Below are 23,815 nucleotides of genomic sequence, written 5' to 3' on the forward strand. Positions count from 1 at the left end.
TTCTGTACCCTAAATTTTTTTAAACAAAACAATAAAAACTACGTATTTACAATAAAAAAAAAAATGCAGTGTGCCCTGTTAATATTGCCAGTCCTATTAGGGAACATCTCATATAACTTTATTACAACAATGCTGTATCTCAAATAGACATCTGACAGGGTGCAGAGAACAGGCAAGACTCTTCCTCAAGTCTTCAACAGTAGAAAAACATAATTATATATAGGTGATATATTTTACTTTCCTTAGAAATACACGGCACAGACACTTCTTACTGTACTGAGTAAACAAATCATCACCGTATTATTATTGTATTTTCAGGGAATTATTTGGACCTTAAAATAGAACAATTTAACCAAAGTTTGCGGATGCAATAGATGGTAACTTTGTTTGTTTTTTACAGTTTAATGACATGTAGTGAATATCTTGTTTAGTAAATAATTTATAGCTATGTATATGAATGCTGTATAAGTGGGCATTCCAATACTATTAATGAGCACTATACAACACTTATCTGTAAGCAAAGAAAATTGACGACATTTGAAAATATATTCATTACACAAAGAACAACTATATTCAATAAGTGAGGTCAAAGTTCACTTAGTACCTTGAAACAAAGAAATGTGTTGCATAGTCCTTCCCAAAGCTGCCTTGAGTTCCTTGTTCCTCACACTATAGATTAGAGGATTTAGCAAAGGGTTAATTACAGCATACATTACAGACACAATCTTGTATAAGATGAGAGAACGTGTGTTAGGTACAAAGTATATGAAAACAAGTGAAGCATAGAATATAAAAACCACAGTAAGGTGAGACGTACATGTGGAAAAAGCTTTAAGCTTTCCGTCCTTTGTCCGGATTCTGAGGATAGTGCTGAAAATACGGATGTATGGTATAAAAGTCATAGGAGAAGCCACAAGACCCACAAGTCCTCCTAAAATAAGTGTGATCATTACGTTTATGAAAGAGTCAGTACATGAAATTTGGAATAGCTGAGGAAGGTCACAAAAGAAATTGTGGATAATGTTTGAGCCACAGAATGTCAGCCTCAGTGAACAAAGTGTATGTATCAAGGAGTAAAATAAGCCAAACACCCAAACCATAGATGAAAGCAGGGAACAGACATGTGAGGACATAATCTGAATGTAATGCAGAGGGTGACAGATTGCAGCAAATCTATCATAGGACATGACAGCTAGCAGGAAAAGCTCTGAAGGTGCAAAATATATTAGGAAAAATATTTGCATTATACAAGCAGGAAAGGATATTGAGTTATTTGTGGTGAGGAAGTCAGAGAGCATCCTTGGTGCAGTGACTGATGATAAGGACATGTCCAAAAACGCCAGGTTTCCAAGAAAGAAGTACATGGGGGTGTGGAGCTGGGCATCAGTGATAAACAAGAGGATAATTAGGGAGTTTATTATAAGAGTACTTAAGTAGATCAGAAGGAAAACAATAAATAACATATACAGTGTCCCTGGATTATTTGACAGCGGAGTTAAATGAAAAACAGTAGCTTCTGTTGTGTTTCCCATTACTTTTACTGAACTTTCTTAAAATAAATGAAGAAGAACATTAATTAGGAATGAACAGTCTGACAGTGAGACAAGCCAATAAAGAATATATAAAGACACACAGAGCTCAGCACTGACAATACTGATCCTAAAGACACAAGGTGTTTCTATCATCTCATATAAATATAAAATGTTTTCCTTTGTGACAACGTTCGCAGAGGTCTCTCATACGCACCAGTGTATTCTCTGCAAATCCCAACTAGTAGGTCTCAGGACATTAATTGCAATGTGAATTATTTCTTAAGAATTAAAAACATTTGATAACAAACTCCTAAACACTTATGGAAATAGCAAAGAAAGTTTTATTTTATTATAGACACTTAAACGTTTGTCAGCAGCTGAGAACTGATGGATCAATCTAGAAGTGTAGTCAAGTTCAGAGGAGAGCAAAAAAACCCCCCAAAACTTCCACTACATTGAATCAATGCATCTCTATGAGGAGCATTCAGCACACTGTACACTGCACACTGTCACAGCACTGACACTGGCACTGACGCAGGGAATACTTCTAATGGCTGTCTGGGTGACCACTACTAGAGATGTTCTTAGGCAGCAATTTAACCTGCCTTTTCCCTACAGTACTTAGCGTTCAAGGACATTATCAACACCACAACCATTATGTTAAGCTGCAATGGTTCTGGTGACTTTAATGTCCTCAATACAGCAAATAATCAGTCCAGTATATTAATAATACTAAGTCTCTCAGCTCAGGCATAACTTATTTGTTACTTGTCTAGGATTTATGAGACTGTTAGGTTGAAGAGTATCCTCAACCAGACAAAACTGCAAGCCAAGTTGGTCAGCTTGCCCCAAGCTCCAAAAGATCGGACAGCTTATAATGAAGGCCTCAGGGCACTGTCCCTGCCACGAGCACTCACAGAGGAGCCATAGTTCCTATCATCACAACTCACTCAGAGCTCATATGGATCCAAGGACAGGGAGCTTATACGAATCCCAAGCGCTGTGGGCCTTAACTCAAGTCACCACATGGACATCCAGCTGCAGCACGTTGGGATAATAAACTCTGAGTCCTTGGTCTCTATTGTCTATGAAGTCTGTTATATCAGCAAGGTATTTAGCGATGTTTGGCAGTATTTGACAGGCAATTTGGGCGACTTCAGGGTTCTCTCTGAGCAGAGATTTGTGGCATGAATGCTGTACCTCTCGGTGCATCACCACCACGCCTGCAATGCCTGCACCATGTGTATTTTCAGCGTCCTAGGTCATCATACATCATAACTGACTTAGCCAATTTTTACATTTTGCCTATTTTGAACCTAAATTAAAATTTCACCTTGAATTTACCCTAAATTCTTAATTTATTGAATAAACTTTTATATCTTTAGGTGGTCACGGTATCACTGTGAGTGTTGAATGTTATGGACTTCAAGAGCCTTGGAGAGAAGGCTGAAAAGAGCTCCTGCATTTAGCTTCAATTTTTTCTCTAGTACCAAGCACTGCTGTACAGGGCTAGCTCACTGACTGAGAGCATCCAATGATCTCTCAGCTAATAAGCTGAGTCCTACACTGCAAGGGTTTTATCAATGATGAGAGAGAGCATCCAGCTCTAAATTGGACCCACTCACATGGAAAAGAGCCCTCTAGGATAGGCTCAGATCACATCAGTTTGTGTTTGCTCTGGTGACAAAACCCTCTTTTTTTCTTTAAATAAGGTGTCCTCATACAAAAGGGAGAGAATACTAGGAAGGGCCCTAGTACAAATGGAATTATCGGGGGCAATGTACAAATGGATACTCACCCTAATAAGAGCCTAAGCCTGGCTCTGGGTAAAATGGTAGATGTGCGTGTAAGGGGGCTGTGAAGAAAATAGACTGAGTTTCGGCATTTTCTTCCGTGTTCGTGCTTTTCTACAACATTTCGTGTGTTTTGGATTTATTAGTTCGGCAGTTTAAAACTACCGAACACCCTCCTGGCTCATTAACTTCAAAGAGAACTGTCTATTAAGCACTCTCTGGGCGGCCGACGTTCATATAGCCTAATGCCACGTGGAACAGAAAACGGGGGCCATCTTGTTTTCACGAAAGGAGGCAGCGGGACTTGGTCATCGAGTGTCTGGAACTAAAATCAGACACTCGACTTCCCTAACCACCGCTGAAACATACGAACGCCTGCTTCCTTTAGTTCCTAAACAGCCAGGAGAGCGCCATTCGGTAGTTTGGTTCATACGAACCGCTCCTATGAGCCAGGAGGCTCCATTCGGGACTTTATTCATTTTTATGCAATTTTCTGAATTGACCGACCGCACACGCTGAATTCGTGGAACTGTTTTGGGCAGGAGCCTCATGTGTGGTCGGTAACTTATGACTTCCATACTTTTTGAGAACCCCTGAACTGATCTGGGTGAAATTTGAATCAGGACTATCAGGGTATACCTATTGTATAAAGGGGTGTTCTAATTTTTGGGAAAATTGTGTGCCCTCTGCCTGGAGATAATTGGGTTATTCCTTAACTTATCTCAATATCTTCCAGGCAGAGAGAGGGAGGGTGTTACTGTATATCTGTATGCTGATTGGTTATTGTCTTTGTTTACTGTGGGAGGTCCTCTTGCAGGAGGATTCTCATAAAAGCCAGTGTAGCATCAATAAAAGTTATTCCTGTTACACCCTTCATGACGTCTAGGCTCATGCTTGAGGAATATTCTACTTGCTGGGGAGAATCGTCTTGGAAGCTGCATTCATCTACACTATTCCTCTACCTCCTAACTGCAGTTATAATCACTTATGCTCAGCTATTGGGAAAGGAATAGAAGACCGCAGTACCATCATTACTGCAGGTCTTAACAGGGGCTACCACCCTTCTTTAAAACAGCAACAGCAGGAGAGGATCCACTGGATAAATAGTATATGTCAAATAACATTTGTTGAAAATTACATTAAAAACAAATTATTAAAATGCAAAAAAGAAGTAACATATACAAGAAAAACTCATCTAGTGGTCCTCTTGATCAAAAACGTGTTTTACTGTGTCCAGCATAGCTTGCTTCCTTACGTTCCCCTGTCTGTATCCTGATTGGCTCTCACATTCATGACTTCATGAAGAAGGCTTTGGAGGACTGTTTAGCCCAGCTGTATAGTGTTTGTAATGCCCATTCTGATGACCTCACACTGGGCGTATGGTGTCCGGCTGTCCCACTTTACCGCATCACTTTCTGATTCCTCTGGCAGTGCTGCTTAGATGCATCATTAAGTTCCTGCACAATGATCTCTCATATAGAGTGGAAAAAGGATGAAAGCATAACACACATAATTAATTGAGACTTGTTAAATGCACCATATGTGGGTTTCAAAAACCAAGTGTTAGATAAGTTACACTATATAAATTGTATAATGTATTATAAAAAAAAAAGAGTTAAGAATTTAATATAATTTTAAATAAAATGTATTGCCACAGCTTATATCTATTTACTTAATAACATTCACCAAATAAAAATATTTTTGTTGTCTGAGACATTTCACATAGAATGCTTATATAACACATTTTAGTAATGCTTTACAAACCCATATCATGCAGGCTGGTACTTTAGATAGGACACCAATATGCTATATAAGGTGACATTTGTCTGCACAATTTGTGGTACACTTAATTGCACATAAGTACCCAAGTAAAGTAACTTATTTGAGCTAAAAAAGAATTACAAAAATCAATTAGAATAATATTTTTGTTAATATCTCAGGTAAGTATTTCACGAAGGGAAACAAAAATCTATTATACTTAAAAGATTGTTAATGTAATTTTCAGGGATAAAAAAGATAAAATTAAATATTGTGAGTTGTGTGGCCTGATTGTCGATGTAGGTAGGCGCTCAGGCAAAGAGCTCCGTTACTGAAGCCCGCATGCTTAAATACATGCCCTGAATCAGTGTTACTTTTTATATATACCCCTTTGCCTCCTTATTTCTTTAAGTTTGTTTTCCTGCATTTTAATCCACCCTTTCCCGAACGATAAACTTACGTTAATGTTACCTGTGAAAGCCTCTTGGAAAGGATCCAAGTTGAAGCCCAGGGGAAGCGCACTTCACTCCATGTTCCAGCCGGTCTCAAGAATCACTGATGTAGATGACAGTACTGACAATGCCGCAAATGCCGTAAAGACTATGGTCGCAAAAGCTCCGGTGGAGATGTCAGACAGCCATGCAGACCTGGAAGAGGGAGCTTCAAATGCGGCTCTGCAAGCAGCTGCTTCTACCGTTGATATTTCCTGGCTGGAAGGCACACAGCGGATCTTTGCACAAATTAAGGAGGATAGAATGTTTCTGGCTGGTGAGATAGAGAAGAAAGCTCGGGATATCAGGATGGAGATTCAGGCAATGGGAGCTAGGACTGCTACTCTGGAGGTGAAGTTAGAGGTTGTAGCCAAAGCACACACCGATCTTTTGTCACAGAGCTTTGAATGGGGGACAGCTTGATGCCTTGGAAGTGGCCTTTGAGTACCTTATTAACCCCTTAAGGACCAAACTTCTGGAATAAAATGGAATCATGACGTGTCAGACATGTCATGTGTCCTTAAGGGGTTAAACAGTCCCGTCGTAATAATATTAAAATTAGAGGCATACCGGAAACAAGAGATGAGGGGCCAGTACAGAATATGGTCCTCGAGAATTTTAAAGTCCCTGTTACCCGACATCCCTGACCCTAGGTGGGAAATTGACAGGGCACAACACCCAGCAGTAGTGATGTCGCGAACACAACATTTTCGGTTCGCGAACGGCGAACGGGAACTTCTGCAAACGTTCGCGAACCGGCGAACCGGGCGAACCGCCATTGACTTCAATGGGCAGGCGAATTTTAAAACCCCCAGGGACTCTTTCTGGACACAAAAATGATGGAAATGTTGTTTCAAGGGGACTAACACCTGGACTGTGGCATGAAGGAGGGGGATCCATGGCAAAACTCCCATGGAAAATTACACAGTTGATGCAGAGTCTGGTTTTAATCCATAAAGGGCAGAAATCACCTAACATTCCTAAATCACAATCGATATGGATTGACACCTGACATATGACATATTGACACCTTGACATATGGATTGAATCCTGTCCTCAGAGACCCTGATACACACTGACACAGAGCAGAATAGCGACTGTTCCCCCTACATAGGGTCACTTGGCAGATATGGATTGACACCTATCCTTAGGATCCCTGATACACACTGACACAGAGCAGAATAGGGACTGTTCCCCCTACATAGGGTCACTTGGCAGATATGGATTGACACCTATCCTTAGGATCCCTGATACACACTGACACAGAGCAGAATAAGGACTGTTCCCCCTACATAGGGTCACTTGGCAGATATGGCGTGGTCGTGGGAGGAGGAGGATGACTTTCACCTCTTCCCCTGTTTGATTCCCGTTGTGCTGTGACATCACCCTTATACGCTGTGTAAAGCATACTTTTTAATTTATTTTGCAAATGCTGCATCCTTTCCGACTTGTATTTCGGTAACATTTCTGCCACTGTCTGCTTATACCGGGGGTCTAGTAGCGTGGACACCCAGTACAGGTCGTTCTCCTTCAGCCTTTTTATACGAGGGTCCCTCAACAGGCACGACAGAATGAAAGACCCCATTTGCACAAGGTTGGATGCCGAGCTACTAATTTCCAGTTCCTCCTCCTCACACAGAGCAGAATAGGGACTGTTCCCCTTACATAGGGTCACTTGGCAGATATGGATTGACACCTGTCCTCAAAGCCCCTGATACACACTGACACAGAGCAGAATAGGGACTGTTCCCCCTACATAGGGTCACTTGGCAGGTATGGATTGACACCTGTCCTCAGAGACCATGATACACACTGACACAGAGCAGAATAGGGACTGTTCCCCCTACATAGGGTCACTTGGCAGGTATGGATTGACACCTGTCCTCAGAGACCATGATACACACTGACAAAGAGCAGAATAGAGACTGTTACCCCCACATTGGGTCACTTGGCAGATATGGATTGACACCTGTCCTCAAAGCCCCTGATACACTCTGACACAGAACAGAATAGGGACTTGTGGCGAAACCAACCTCGCCACTGAGCATTGGAGAGGCCTGTTTGCCCGCCTCCTGCCCGCTGACTATGGCCCCTGGACATATTGCACTTTAAAAACTACATTTGGGCATGTTTTATTTTATATTGGGCTGCTGCTGGCCCTTTAAGAACTGTCTGGGGCCATATTGAGACTTTGGGTAACAATACCCTTTAAGACTATGGCCCCTGGAAGGTATTACCTGTTAAAGACTCTTTTAGCAGATTGGATTTTATAAGACTGTCCCTTTAAATAATTTGGAACAGTGCTGCAGCTTTAAATGGGCACTTCGGATGCAGCCGAAGTGCCGAAGTAGTCGAAGTGGCCGCCATTCGACAAACGAACACGTGGCGGCGGCCATCTTTGTTCATTCGAACGAGGTCAGCGGTATGTGTAGCCAAATTAATGGAACTGAGGAACTGAAATCGGCTACACATTTTACCGAATACCGCTGACCCTTACCTTCTCCTACACTTCGTTTTTCAGCTCCAGAGACTAAGTCCCGTTCGAAATGGGACTTAGTCGTTTTTTCGCATGAAATTGACCGGCCGCACAGCCCAAATCTATGGAACTGTTTTGGGCAGGAAATTGTGCTTGCGGTTGGTCATAAAGGGACCTCTAGCTAACTTTTGATCCGCTGGAGGGATTTGGCTGATTTTTGGAAGTGTTTATGTTGGAAGTGTGCTGATTTCGAATATGTAATACACACTGTCACACACTGATACACACTGACACAGAGCAGAACAGAGACTGTTCCCCCTACATAGGGTCACTTGACAGATATGGATTGACACCTGTCCTCAAAGCCCCTGATACACACTGACACAGAGTAGAATAGAGACTGTTACCCCTACATAGGGTCACTTGGCAGATATGGATTGACACCTGTCCTCAAAGCCCCTGATACACACTGACACAGAGCAGAATAGGGACTGTTCCCCCTACATAGGGTCACTTGGCAGGTATGGATTGACACATGTCCTCAGAGACCATGATACACACTGACACAGAGCAGAATAGAGACTGTTACCCCTACATAGGGTCACTTGGCAGATATGGATTGACACCTGTCCTCAGGGACCCTGATACACACTGACACAGAGCAGAATAGGGACTGTTCCCCCTACATAGGGTCACTTGGCAGATAAGGCGCGGTCGTGGGAGGAGGAGGATGACTTTCACCTCTTCCCCTGTTAGATTCCCATTGTGCTGTGACATCACCCTTATACGCTGTGTAAAGCATACTTTTTAATTTATTTTGCAAATGCTGCATCCTTTCCGACTTGTAATTCGGTAACATTTCCGCCACTGTCTGCTTATACCAGGGGTCTAGTAGCGTGGACACACAACACAGGTCGTTCTCCTTCAGCCTTTTTATACGAGAGTCCCTCAAAAGGCACGACAGCATGAAAGACCCCATTTGCACAAGGTTGGATGCCGAGCTACTCAAATCCCGAGACTGTTCCCCCTACATAGGGTCACTTGGCAGGTATCGATTAACACCTGTCCTCAGAGACCATGATACACACTGACACAGAGCAGAATAGAGACTGTTACCCCTACATAGGGTCACTTGGCAGATATGGATTGACACATGTCCTCAAAGCCCCTGATACACACTGACACAGAGCAAAATAGGGACTGTTCACTTGGCAGATATGGATTGACACCTGTCCTCAAAGCCCCTGATACACACTGACACAGAGCAGAATAGAGACTGTTCCCCCTACATAGGGTCACTTGGCAGATATGGATTGACACCTGTCCTCAAAGCCCCTGATACACACTGACAAAGAGCAGAATAGAGACTGTTCCCCCTACATAGGGTCACTTGGCAGATATGGATTGACATCTGTCCTCAAAGCCCCTGATACACAATGAAAAAGAGCAGAATAGAGACTGTTACCCCTACATAGGGTCACTTGGCAGATATGGATTGACACCTGTCCTCAAAGCCCCTGATACACAGTGACACAGAGCAGAATAGGGACTGTTCCGCCTACATAGGGTCACTTGGCAGATATGGATTGACACCTGTCCTCAGAGCCCCTGATACACACTGACACAGAGCAGAAAATGGACTGTTCCCCCTACATCGGGTCACTTGGCAGGTATGGATTGACACCTGTCCTCAGAGACCATGATACACACTGACACAGAGCAGAATAGGGACTGTTCCCCTTACATAGGGTCACTTGGCAGGTATGGATTGACACCTGTCCTCAGAGACCATGATACACACTGACAAAGAGCAGAATAGAGACTGTTACCCCTACATAGTGTCACTTGGCAGATATGGATTGACACCTGTCCTCAAAGCCCCTGATACACACTGACACAGAGCAGAATAGGGACTGTTCCCCCTACATAGGGTCACTTGGCAGGTATGGATTGACACCTGTCCTCAGAGACCATGATACAAACTGACACAGAGCAGAATAGGGACTGTTCCCCCTACATAGGGTCACTTGGCAGGTATGGATTGACACATGTCCTCAGAGACCATGATACACACTGACACAGAGCAGAATAGAGACTGTTACCCCTACATAAGGTCACTTGGCAGATATGGATTGACACCAGTCCTCAAAGCCCCTGATACACACTGACACAGAGCAGAACAGAGACCGTTCCCCCTACATAGGGTCACTTGGCTGATATGGATTGACACCTGTCCTCAAAGAACCCTGATACACACTGACACAAAGCAGAATAGAGACTGTTCCCCCTACATAGGGTCACTTGTCAGATATGGATTGACACCTGTCCTCAAAGCCCCTGATACACACTGACACAGAGCAGAATAGAGACTGTTCCCCCTACATAGGGTCACTTGGCAGATGTGGATTGACACCTGTCCTCAAAGCCCCTGATACACACTGACACAGAGCAGAATAAAGACTGTTCCCCCTACATAGGGTCACTTGGCAGATATGGATTGACACCTGTCCTCAAAGCCCCTGATACACACTGACACAGAGCAGAATAGAGACTGTTCCCCCTACATAGGGTCACTTGGCAGGTATGGATTGACACCTATCCTAAGGATCCCTGATACAAACTGACACAGAGCAGAATAGGGATGTGGAATAGTACCTGGGGAGCTGGGGGTGGGGTGCCGTTGATGTGGAGCAAGACGCAGCAGCAGAAGAGGACTCAGCCGAGGAGGTTATGGAAGAGGATGGGGTAGGAGGAGTAGAGGAGGTGGCAGCAAGCCTGCCTGCAAGTCATGGCGGTGTCACCAACTCCTCTGCAGAGCCACGCATTCCATGCTTGGCAGCCGTCAGCAGGTTTACCCTGACCATGCTTTGCAGACCAGGTATCAGTGGTTAGATGGACCCTTGCCCCAACACTGTGTGCCAGACATGCCATTACTTCCTTTTGCACAGTCGAGTACAGGTTGGAGATTGCCTTTTGTGCAAATAAATTTTGTCCGGGTACCTTCCACTGCGGTGTCCCAATAGCTACAATTTTTTTTTAATGCCTCAGACTCCACCAGCTTGTATGGTAAAAGCTGGCAGGGTAATAGTTCAGACAAGCCAGGTGTCAGACGCCGGGCAAGGGGGTGAGTTTCTGACGCTTGCAGACAACTGCTATTCAATCTATAACAGTGAAAAAAGTTTTTGGGTTTTAAATGCACGCTATTGTGACACCAGATATGAGTGGCAATGTGCACTGGCAGAGGTCTGCAGAGTACACGCTGTAGGCCTGACACACCCGCTTGAAGACAACTAACTGCTATTCAATCTATAACAGTGAAAAAAGTTTTTGGGTTTTAAATGCACGCTATTGTGACACCAGATATGAGTGGCAATATGCAATGGCAGAGGTCTGCAGAGTACACGCTGTAGGCCTGACACACCCGCTTGAAGACAACTAACTGCTATTCAATCTATAACAGTGGAAAAGGTTTTTTGGTTTTAAATGCACGCTATTGTGACACCAGATATGAGTGACAATGTGCAATGGCAGAGGTCTGCAGAGTACACGCTGTTGGCCTGACACACCCGCTTGAAGACCACTAACTGCTATTCAATCTATAACAGTGAAAAAAGTTTTGGGGTTTTAAATGCACGCTATTGTGACACCAGATATGAGTGGCAATGTGCAATGGCAGAGGTCTACAGAGTACACGCTGTAGGCCTGACACACCCGCTTGAAGACAACTAACTGCTATTCAATCTATAACAGTGAAAACGTTTTTTCTTTGTAAAGGCACGCTATAGAGACACCAGGTATGAGTGGCAAAGTACACTTGCTGAGGTTGGCAGAGCACATGCTGAAGGCCTGACACCCGCTTTAAGGACACTGACTGCTATTAGCTTACATTGAAAAACTTTTTTTCTTTGTAAAAGCTCGCTATACAGACACCAGATATGAGTGGCAAATTACACTTGCTGAGGTTGGCAGAGCACACGCTGAAGGCCTGACACTTGCTTTAAGGACACTGACTGCTATTAGCTTACACTGAAAAACTTTTTTTCTTTGTAAAAGCACGCTATACAGACACCAGATATGAGTGGCAAAGTACACTTGCTGAGGTTGGCAGAGTACACGCTGAAGGCCTGACACCCAGACGCTACATTACACAGAAAAAAAAAAGAAAAAGCAGACTGATGTTCTAGCCCTAAACATGGCTTTTTGGGGTGCTGTTCTTACAGCAGAGATCAGATGAGTCCTTCAGGATTGTAGTGGACACTGAATACCCTAGCCTAGCTATCAATTTCCCTATCTAATGAGCAGCAGCTACACTTTCCCTCCTCTATCTAAGAATGCAGCTTCAGAATGAATCTAAAATGGATGCTGTACAGGAGGTGGGAGGGTCTGGAAGGGAGGGTCTGCTGCTAATTTGCTGGAATGTGTCTGCTGACCGTGAGGCACAGGGTCAAAGTTTGCTAAATGATGACGAATAGGGGGCGGATCGAACTGCGCATGTGTTCGCCGTGGCGAACGCGAACACGCTATGTTCGCCGGGAACTATTCGCTGGCGAACAGTTCGGTACATCACTAATGGCAATCACAATGTGCAGAGATGCCAGGGGTACACTATCACTGTAACAAATTATGGAGGGATCAACTAAACAAAATTGACTGAAACTAAAATAGTTGCAAAAGTGATGGGTCGAACTGCACTCAATTCCAGCAGCCACCTGGTGCTCCGGAGCAAGACCAGTAATCCCACAATGATAAGGCAATGAAAAAAATTCTCCAGGCACTCAAGGTGTTAAAGCCGCAGGCAGTAGACCACATAGTAGGTTGAACCGTTGCTGTTTTTTGTTTCATTAAAAATGCCTGCAGCTTTAAAACCTTGAGTGCCTGGGGAATTTCTTTCATTGAAACTAAAATAGTGACATAAGAAAAAAAGCTGAATAGCTGCAAGACCAAAATTATGAACATAGCTTTTTTTCCCTTAATTTACATTTTACAGTGGTTTAGTAGATAACTCCTTAATCCATTTTCTAATCCCTAGTACACTTTATGGATTTACATTTTCTTTGCCTGCTTTGTGTTTTTTGTGGAATTTCATTTGTCCAAATCAAATTTCTGAAACAAATGAACTAATGCATAACTAATTTGTTACAGACTAAATTTTAATTTTCTTTTTCCAAAAACAGAAAATTTCAGTAGCACCCAAGTCTACTCACTAGTATTGTAGTGTTCTTTTTTGTTATACTGTTTGTATTTTATGCAGTGATGTATGTTGACTCAATTCATTTAGTCTAACAAAGCTCATGAACATCCCCATCTGCATTGACAGATAAATGTTAGTTTTAACTTGATATGTATAAACATATTAAATTCAGTAAAATTTCCGAAGAAATAAATTTAGTTAGGCATGAGAAAAGCTTTTATCTATAAAAAAACTAAACAATACTACAGACCAAACCAATCACATAAAGCTAGTATTCTCGTATTGGCACTGAAATGGTTAATAGCTACATAAACAGTTTTTCAATATATCTGCATCCTAATCTCAGCATTATCTCTTTCATTGCCAAAAGAGTGGGTAACATATACATAATATACCTCTGTTTAAAAAAAAAGATATTTTAAAAAAATTCTGAAAAACTGTTTTTCATATACTTAGCGGCCAACTGAGGATCCTGCATAGTGACAGTGACATTTACTTGGGTTAATATTTTGATGCTGCCATATTTCAGCATATATGCAGGCCCTTTAAATGCAGTGTGCAGTGTTAATAGGTACAGTCCTATTAAGGGACATCTCATATAACTTCATTACAACAATGCTGGATGAAAAATACACACCTGCCAGTGTGCAGAGAACAGGGAAGACTCTCCCACAAGTCTTCAAAATTAAAACATAGTTATGCATAGGTATTTTTCTTTTTGAAATCCACTGCACAGACTCTTGTTACTGTACTGAGTTAACACATGATACAGTATTATTATTGTATTTTCAGGGACAATATTTGAAATTACAAAAATAATAATTTATCCAAAGATCTGAAGCTTCAATAGATAATATCTCGGATATTTTTTACGTTATTATGATATGATGTAAATATTTTGTTTAGTAAATAATGTATGGCTATGTATATGAATGCTGTACAGTTGAGCACTTCCACACATACATTTATGAGCAGTATACAATACTTATCTATACGTATAAACCCAGACAAATCGATATTTCCAAAAATATTCACTATACAAACAACATAAATATATTCAATGAGTGAGGTCAAAGTTCAAAGTTACCTCCAAAGAAATGTGTTGCACAGTCCTTCCCAAAGCTGCTTTAAGTTCCCTGTTCCTCACACTATAGATCAGGGGATTTAGCAAAGGGTTAATTAGAGCATAAATTACAGACATAATCTTATGTAAAGTTAACAGAGAATGTGTGTTAGGTACAACGTAGATGAAAATAAGGGAAGCATAGAATATAAAGACCACAGTAAGGTGAGATGTGCAAGTGGAAAACGCCTTAATCTTTCCTTCCTTTGTCCGTATTCTAAAGATAGTATTGAAAATACGGGTATATGGAATAAAAGTTATAAGAAAAGCCACATGTCCCACGAATCCTGCTAAAGTATTGATGACAATTATGTTAATGTTAGTGTCAGTACATGAAATTTGGAATAGGTGAGGAAGGTCACAAAAGAAATTGTGGATAATGTTTGAGTCACAGAATGTCAGTCTTAGTGAACAAAGTGTATGTAGCAAGGAGTACAAGAAGCCCAAAACCCAAACCATGGATGAAAGCAGGAAACAGACATTCCAGGACATAATTTGAATATAATGCAGAGGGTGACAGATTGCAGCAAATCTGTCGTAGGACATGGCACCCAGCAGCAAAAGCTCTGTAGTTAGAAAATATATTATGAAAAATATTTGCATCATGCAAGCAGGAAAGGATATGGAGTTATTAGTGGTGATGAAGTCAGAGAGCATCCTTGGTGCAGTGACTGATGAACAGGACATGTCCAAAAATGCCAGGTTTCCAAGAAAAAAGTACATGGGGGTGTAAAGTTGGGGATCAGTGATAGTCAAGAAGATAATTAAGGAGTTTATTATAAGAGTATTCATATAGATGAGAAGGAAAATAATAAAAATAAAATAAAGTGTCTGTGGATTATCTGACAGCGGAGCTAAAAGAAAAACAGTTACTTCTGTGGTGTTTCTCATAATTTTACTGAACTTTTTATTTTAGAATAAATGAAGAAAGCCATAAATTAGGAATGAACAGTCTGAGAGTGGGACAAACCAAGCTCAGCATTGAAAATACTGTTCCTATAGACAAAAGGTGTTTCTGTCAGCTTATAAATATAACGATTTCCTGAGTGACAATGTACGCAGAGGTTTCTCACATGCACCAGTGTATCCCAACTAGTAGGTCTCAGGGCATTAATTGCAATGTGAATCATTTAATGAGAGTTGGAAACACTTGATAACAAACTGCTAAACACTTGGGGAAAAAACAAAGAGACGTTTTATTCAAGAGGAAAACAAAATGTTAGTCAGACAAAAAACAGACAGAGGCAATAGCCACCTGGTGAAGTAAAGAGGTAACCAATGTATAACCACATATGCCACCTGCTCGCCTTTTCTAAAGCCCTTACTCCTGGCTCTAGGTATATCAACTTTTGTGTCACTTTAAGGGAAACCATCCTTAGTTGGATAGGGAACAGATTTCAAAGTTGCAGCCACCAGACAATGTTGTTCAAGTTTGACTGAAATGTATTGAAAAAAAAGTTTAAATATATAAACATTCATCAAATAAAATGAATATACAAACAAATTCAATGGTCTCCAACCTTCTGAGATGTGTTTCACTGATTCCAATGGCTTTTTCAATCAGTGTAACCTGTTCCATTCATCCAAGTCTATTTAAATCGTCCTTGCGCAGTCCTATTGGTCAGTTAGCATGAGGTTCAGCAAATTCCGAGTATTATTATTATTATTATCATTATTGCCATTTATACAGCGCCAACAGATTCCGTAGCACTTTACAATATTATGATAGGGGGATTTAACTATAGAAAACTTATGGGAACAATAGGTTGAAGAGGACCCTGCTCAATCGAGCTTACATTCTATAGGAGGTGGGGTGTAAGACATTAGGACAGGAATTTGCAGTCAAATAAGGTGGTCTGCCCTTTAGGAGAGAGCAAGAGACAGGTAGGTGAGGCAGAGGTTAGTCTTGGAGGCCATAAGCTTTCCTGAAGAGATGGGTTTTAAGGCACTTCTTAAAAGATGCAAGACTAGGGGAGAGTCTGATGGCAGAAAGCAGGCTATTCCATAGCAAGGGAGCCGCCCGTGAGGAGTCCTGCAAGTGTGAGTTGGCTGTACGGGTGCGGACAACGGACAGGAGGTGGTCACGGGCAGAGCGGAGAGACAGAGAAGGGACTTACCTATGGATCTGTGAGGAGATAAATGGGGGCTAGAGTTGTTCAGTGCTTTATAGGTGTGAATTAATACCTTGAATTGACCCCTATAGCATACAGGAAGTCAATGTAAGGACTGGCAGAGGGGTGAGGTGTGAGAGAACCGACTAGTGAGGAAAATCAGTCTGGCAGCAGCGTTCATTACAGGCTGTAGCGGTGCAGTACGGATTTTGGGAAGACCAATCAGGAGAAGGTTACAATAATCCACGCAGGAAATTACTAGAGCATGGACAAGCTCCTTGGTAGTATCTGGTGCAAGAAAGGGGCGGATGCGGGCTATGTTTTTAAGATGGAATCTACAGGAATTGGCAACATGCTGGATGTGAGGCTCAAAGGTGAGGCCAGAATCAAGTATGACGCCAAGACAGCGCGCTTGCAAAGATGGACTGATGTGGGTACCACAAACTTGAAGGGAGAGCGAAAGAGGAGGATCGTATTAGGAGGAGGAAAGACAAGGAGCTCAGTTTTAGAGAGATTGAGTTTCAGAAAGCGGGAGGACATCCAGTCAGAGATGGAAGAAAGGCAAGCAGTGACATGTTGCAGGACGGCAGGGGAGAGGTCTGGGGAGGAGAGATATAACTGGGTGTCATCAGCGTACAGGTTGTAGTGGAAACCAAAAGAGGAAATAAGTTTGCCAAGAGAGGCAGTATATAGAGAAAATAGAAGGGGACCAAGGACAGAGCCTGGGGGGACTCCAACCGAGACAGGATGAGGGGAGGAGGTATCATTAGAAAAGGAGACACTGAATGAGAGTTGAGAGATAAGAGGAAAACCACGAGAGGACAGAGTCACAGAGACCAAGTGATTGAAGAGTTTGAAGAAGGAGAGCATGATCAACGGTGTCAAAGGCTGCAGAGAGGTCAAGAAGAATTAGTATGGAGTAGTGGCCTTTGGATTTAGCTGCAATTAGGTCGTTAGTAACTTTCATAAGCGCAGTCTCAGTAGAGTGGAGAGGGCGGAAACGAGATTGAAGAGGGTCAAGGAGAGAGTTGGAATTGAGGAAATGAGACATGCGGGTAAAGACAAGCCTTTCCAGAAGCTTTGAGGAAAAAGGGAGCAGGGATATGGGACGATAGTTAGAGGGGGTGGAAGGGTCGAGGGATGTTTTTTTTAGTATAGGTACTAGTGTGGCATGTTTAAGGTCAGCAGGGACAATGCCAGAAGAGAGAGAGCAGTTGAAGATGTGCATTAAGGAAGGCACGAGACAAGTGGAGAGAGATCTAATAAGGTGAGATGGGACAGGATCGAGCGGGCAAGTGGTGGAGCGAGAGGAAAAGAGAAGAGCAGCCACCTCTTGGTCAGTAGCCAGGGAGAATGTCTGAAGGGTAGGAAAGGCATGAGCTATGTGTGGTTGAGAAACAGAATGGCAAGGAGGGGAGAAATCTTTCCTTAGCTGTTCAATCTTGTCAGTAAAGTAACATGCAAAGTTGTCAGCAGTAAGGTTAGTTTGGGGGGTGGCCACAGCAGGGCGAAGAAGAGAATAAAAGGTGTCAAAGAGATGCCTGGGATTGTGGGAGCATGAACTAATGAGAGAGGAAAAGTAGGACTGTTTGGCAAGGGCAAGGGCTGCGCTGTATGAACACAATATAAATCTATAATGGAGAAAGTCTGACTGGGTGCGAGACTTCCTCCAGGAGCGTTCAGCACAAGGGAGCATCTTTGCAGGTAGCGTGTTAATTTAGTATGCCACGGTTGGGGGCGGATTCTCCTCGAGGTGCTGGTTTGGAGCAGTGCTGCAGCGTTCAACGCAGAGGTTAGGGTAGTGTTATATGCGGAGATGGCCAGTGAAGGACAGGAGAGGGAAGGGATGGACAGCAGTTGTGAATCAATATCAGCTGACAACTACTGGAGATCAAGAGAATTAAGATCCCTCCTGAGTTGAGGGGGGTTAGGCTGAGGTTGTTGGGTGAGGGGGTACACGAGAGCAAATTATAAGAGGTGGTGATCAGAGAGAGGAAATGGAGTGTTGCAGATATTAGATACTGTACATGCATAAGAGAAGATTAGGTCAAGGGTATTGCCAGCTACATGGGTGGGAGAATTAGCCCACTGTGATAGCCCGAGGGAGGAAGTAATTGAGAGTAGTTTAAAGGCTGCAGAAGTCACAGGTGGGTTAATAGGAATATTGAAGTCCCAAAGAATTAGGGATGGAATATTAGAAGAGAAGAAATAGGGTAGCCAGGCAGCAAAGTGGTCAAGGAAGAGAAGAGGCAAGCAAGGTGGACGATAAACAACAGCAATGTTAGCAGAGAAGGGTTTGAAAAGGCGAATTGAATGTATTTCAAATGATGGGAAAGAGAGGGAAGGGTGAGTGGGTAGAGGTTTAATGGAGCAGTGAGGGGAGAGGAGAAACCCTACACCACCACCTTTACATTCAGAGTTTCTTGGGTTGTGGGTAAGTTGAAGACCACCGAAGGACAAAGATGCAGGGGTAGCAGTGTCAGAGGGGGAGAGCCAGGTTTCTGTTAATGCTAGTAGATCTATTGAACGAGAGATGAAGAAGTCATGGACAGCTGTGGATTTAGTAATATTGCAAACAGAGCATGCATTCCAGAGGGCAGTATTGAAGGAGGATTTGGAAGAACATGAGATGGGTATGAGATTAGTGTGGATCCTTGGGTTAGTATGTGGTGAGTTTGCTGAGAGTATATTTGGCAGTAATGGCATCTTTAACTGTATCCAATCCCCATATTCTGCTGGTCGAAAGTCACACAGCGGAACCCTTTCCACATGACCTCTTTGCTGATATCCATCTTGTTTATTGGAAAACAAGCTGCCAATAAGTGATGCCACGGACCGAATGCCACATCACTTCCTGGTTATGAAGTCCACACTATGGCATCCATGGCAACCCCACATATCCTGTTGGGAGCTTTAAATTGGAAATATAGTCCTTCCCTCATCATCATAAGGCACACAAATAAAAGGGGAAGAGAAGGAGTTTCAGTGTGTACTCTCTTGCATTCTAATGCATGTGACGAACTGGACCTCGTTACGGGTTCTTGGAGGGCATACTTGAATCCACACAAACTAAATCCACACAAACAGAGCATCCCTCGGTAAAAGTAACCTACCGAACACACTTCAACGCTGATTTAGTGCACAAACAGTCCCGTTCAAAAATTCGAAGTACATTTTAATCATTGGAAAATGGACCGACCACACAGCCTAATTCTCTGGAACTATTTTGGGCATGAAAGCATGCGTACAGTCGGTCAAAAGAGACTTCCATAAAATAGATGTAAATAGACTTCCATAAAATAGATATAAAAAAGATATGTGGGGGGGTGTGTGGCCTAACCTTGGAAGAAGATGGACGCTTAATCCTAGAGTTCTGATCCCCCCACGCGCTAAATCCACTGCATCCCTCACAACGAAAAACACCCTGTCACCACCTCGTCCAAAGCCCGAAAACAACCCGCACCTAAATCAAACCTGAAAGGAATGGGTGGAAACAAAAAACGGAGAGATACGAACCCATCCGTGGCCTCCATATTCCGCACGCCGTCAGATCAACGGAAAGCAACCTCCTCACAAGCAGAAGAGGAATCAGGCTCAGATACTGAGAGCCTGGACACAACAACAAACCCTGCGGCCCCCATAACCATCGGGGTACTGCGGGACATGCTACACCAAGTGACTACAGACATAAAGGCCCACGTAGCCGCCAAGATAGAACGGCATGTAGCAGGCCTCAGGACGGAAATAGAGGGCCTCAATGCCCTCACAGACCAAGCATAAACCCAGATCGCATCCATCCATGCCACCACCACAAATCACACCCAGGACATAGCATACCTATACGGCCACATGGCTGCCCTGGAAGACTGCCTGGAAGACCTAAACAATAGGTCCAGGCGAAACAACATCCGAATCGGCAGCCTACCCGAAACCGTCACTATGGAACAACTCTTCCCCACACTTAAAAACATCTTCAAGTCAATGGCCCCAGGAGTCACACCTTAGGAGATGGAAATGGACAGGGCCCATAGAGCCCTCCGCCCGCAAAACCTAGAGACGTGATCACCCGCCTACATTTATTCAGAACCAAAGAGAAGCTACTAACCCTGGCACGGGACAAACCCCCACGCTACAAAGAAACCCGTCTAACATTCTTCCAGGACCTGGCTCATTTCACACTCAAAAAAAGAAGAGAACTCAAACCTCTGACACTAGCCCTTCAGCAACAAGGCATCAAATATACCTGGGACACCCCTTCAAACTCATGATCAAAAAAGACGGTCAAATGCACATCCTTACCTCAGTCTTGGACATGGCACCCTTTACCTGTTCTTGTGGAAGGGGGCCATGTTCAGCAGCTGTATCCCGTAGGGATCCAGCTGCTGAACATGGCCCCCTTCCACAAGAACAGAGAAGATGAACGACAGCACAACGAACCTCAGACCGCCCAAGAAAATGAGACTGCCCGCTAACCCGGAGGAGCCCCCTCCGAGCCTCCGAGAAAGCCGCCCGTAACCCACAGGGGCAACCGCTTGCCACACGGACTCCCTCCCAACACCGGACGTCACGGAACACCCAGGAGTCGTAAGCGGCTCCCCCGGGCCGACTAGGCAACCCCCCCAACCACCCACCCCCTCCCCCCACCGAACCCACCCGCACTACCTTGACGTCCATTCCCGATACCGGGACGTGGAACCACAAACTAACCCAAACTCCAGCCCCCTGACACCTGTTACTGACGACCATCCCTCCGAGCCACAGGACAAAACAAGTACGGAGCCCGGAATAAGAACCGAGCAACATACCACAAGCCCATAACGGAAACCCTCAACAGTATCCAGAAACAGGCTCAGGACGCCACCGCACCCAAACAGCTGTGAACGGAAGGCTTGACTAAAAACACCTCACCCGCCACCTCTCCCAGCACCAAACCAGGACTGCTCCCCAAGAAACACCAACGAACTGAACTGGGAACCCCCCACCCGGTAACTCGGGACATAATCTAACCAAAGTTTATTTTACAGGACGTGGCAAGCATACAGGTACCCCCTTGTACTCCCTCTGCACCCAGGACTGGACATCCAACCCCCCTCCCCTTTCCCACGAGATGGACCCCACTACAGCACACTTGCACCCACCCCCTCCTCCCCCCACGGCCCATGACTGACTTAAAGAGCTGACCCAAATGGACAGTCCCACCACTCCCCCGTAACCAAGTGAAACCCCTGACCCACACAAGGCATAGAAGGCACCCACAATTGCAAAAGACACCCACAATAACAACCCGGAGAATACCCCAAGACCGAGCCGGAGGAGACGCCCGAATCCCATACCCCTACCTCCCCCAACCGAAAGAAAAGAGCCACAAGACATAAGACACGCCGACACAGACACCCACTGACCGCACCAGGACACCCCAAAGCACTCCCCCGACCCACGCTAGACAGACGGGAAAACTTCCCCTAAACGAAAACGTTATTTGAATTTAAATGTTCTGAAGTTTATTGTTAATGGTTAACACAAATGGTATACAAACAACCCTGATACAACAGGAACCAAGAGCATAGAGAGAGACATGCACCCACACACACGGCTGAAATGTTTTGCATGTTATTCTAAAATGTTGTTACCTAACGCTTTCCAATACCTTAGACAGAAGTCGAAAGCACGATCTAACCAAACAGAACACCCACCGGAATACAGACGAGGACAGCACAAGATACAACTTCAACACCGACAGAGGGACCACGGACAGCACCTTACACCACAGACAGACAACACAACAATGCCGAACCGTGAGTGCAACACCACATCCAGCGCGGGGGGGAGAGGAGTAACAGGAACGTGAAAACTCTTCCTCCTCTTCCCCACCCCCCAATTCCTGGGAAGCCCGGGAGACACCAACTACACAAAAGACCCAAGGTGTAAACACCACCACCCCCCACTTTACCTGGCAACTATCATATAAGACCAGGATAGACACTTAACAACCCACCCCCCCGAACTCCATAACCCTCCCCCACTCGCCTAACCCACCCACCCCCCCATTCCGAGGTCCCACCCTAAGGGAGCGGATTGACGCCTCAGAGCCCCCCACACCCAACCCAGAACACTCCCACTAACACAACAACGCCACAACAACATGCACACATGCCAGAATCAATCTCCTGCATATCCATCAACTGCAAGGGACTTAACCCAGCTAAGAGACATCAAACACTACGCTGGGCAAACAGAACGAGGGCGGACATAATCCTCCTCCAGGAAACCCACTTTGAGACAAAAAAAACCCTTCCTCTAATTAACAAAAACTACAAACAATGCTACCTAGCAAATTCGCCTCAGGGCAAACAGAACGGCGTAGCCATCCTGGTCCACAAAAAATGCCCGATCACATTCTCAAAAAGCCTCCCAGATCCCCAAGGAAGATACCTGACCATTATGGGAAACGTCGCCAACCACAAATATGCGATCACCACAGCCTACGCCCCAAACACACCTGAACCAACTTTCTGGACAGCACTGAGCACACAACTATTCCCCTCACACCACACAATACTGGGAGGAGACCTCAATGCAGTCCTAACCCCATCCATAGATAGAAAAAGCTCCGAGAAAAACAAACCACACACACCCCCCACCAGGAAAAACGACAAACTTCTCATGGAGTTCGCTACCCAAACAGGCCTGCAAGACATATGGAGACTCCAACACCACACAACCCCGGACTTCACCTTCTATTCGCACCCACATTCCTCTTACTCCAGAATAGACCTGTTCTTAATATCCCCCTCACTACTTCCCCTCACACAATCCACCTCAATAGGTTCAATCACCTGGTCCAACCACGCCAAAATCTCCCTCAAAATGGACAAACCCATTTTGAGGGAGCTTGGTCCTGGAGACTGAACCCCTGACTGCTACCTAACCCCCAAATCAGACAAACCATCCAACAAGAACTCACAAACTACTTCGAAACCAATACGGGATCGGTCCCATCCACAAACACACTATGGGCAGCCCACAAGGCAACAATCAGAGGAACGATAATTAACGCAGCCAGCACCCACAGAAAACAAACACTTCAAGAACTAGAACACCACCTGACCTCCCTACGAACAATTGAAGCCAAACACAAACATACACCCTCCCAACTATTGCTAGAACAAATTAAAACCCACCAACAAAGCACTACAATGGACTAAACAATTGTACTATGAGAAGTCCAACAAGACAGATACCCTCCTTGCACGCAGACTCCGACAAAAATCCCTCCAAAAACGCATAGACAAAATCACTTCCCCGGGGGCCGTACCCACAACGACCCCGACCAAATAGCC

The 23,815-nt window shown here is 44.2% G+C and overlaps 2 protein-coding genes across 2 annotated transcripts; both read right to left on the minus strand.

Annotated features, from left to right (window-relative positions):
• Nucleotides 1–593: 593 nt before the first annotated feature.
• On the minus strand, nt 594–1,532 carry LOC134569217 (olfactory receptor 1G1-like). Its single transcript, XM_063428132.1, has one exon. It carries the CDS (start codon nt 1,530–1,532, stop codon nt 594–596), a length of 939 nt encoding a protein of 312 aa, XP_063284202.1.
• A 12,766-nt stretch (nt 1,533–14,298) lies between these two features.
• Nucleotides 14,299–15,255, minus strand: LOC134569218 (olfactory receptor 5AR1-like). Its single transcript, XM_063428133.1, has one exon. The coding sequence runs from the start codon at nt 15,253–15,255 to the stop codon at nt 14,299–14,301; it is 957 nt and encodes a 318-aa protein (XP_063284203.1).
• Nucleotides 15,256–23,815: the final 8,560 nt, after the last annotated feature.

This window comes from Pelobates fuscus, chromosome 7 (genome assembly GCF_036172605.1).
Source record: "Pelobates fuscus isolate aPelFus1 chromosome 7, aPelFus1.pri, whole genome shotgun sequence".
NCBI lineage: Eukaryota > Metazoa > Chordata > Amphibia > Anura > Pelobatidae > Pelobates > Pelobates fuscus.

What these genes read in the sequence shown, in the direction of transcription:
- LOC134569217 (XM_063428132.1), bottom strand. Translation starts at nt 1,532, where the DNA reads ATGGGAAACACAACAGAAGCTACTGTTTTTCATTTAACTCCGCTGTCA.
- LOC134569218 (XM_063428133.1), bottom strand. Translation starts at nt 15,255, where the DNA reads ATGAGAAACACCACAGAAGTAACTGTTTTTCTTTTAGCTCCGCTGTCA.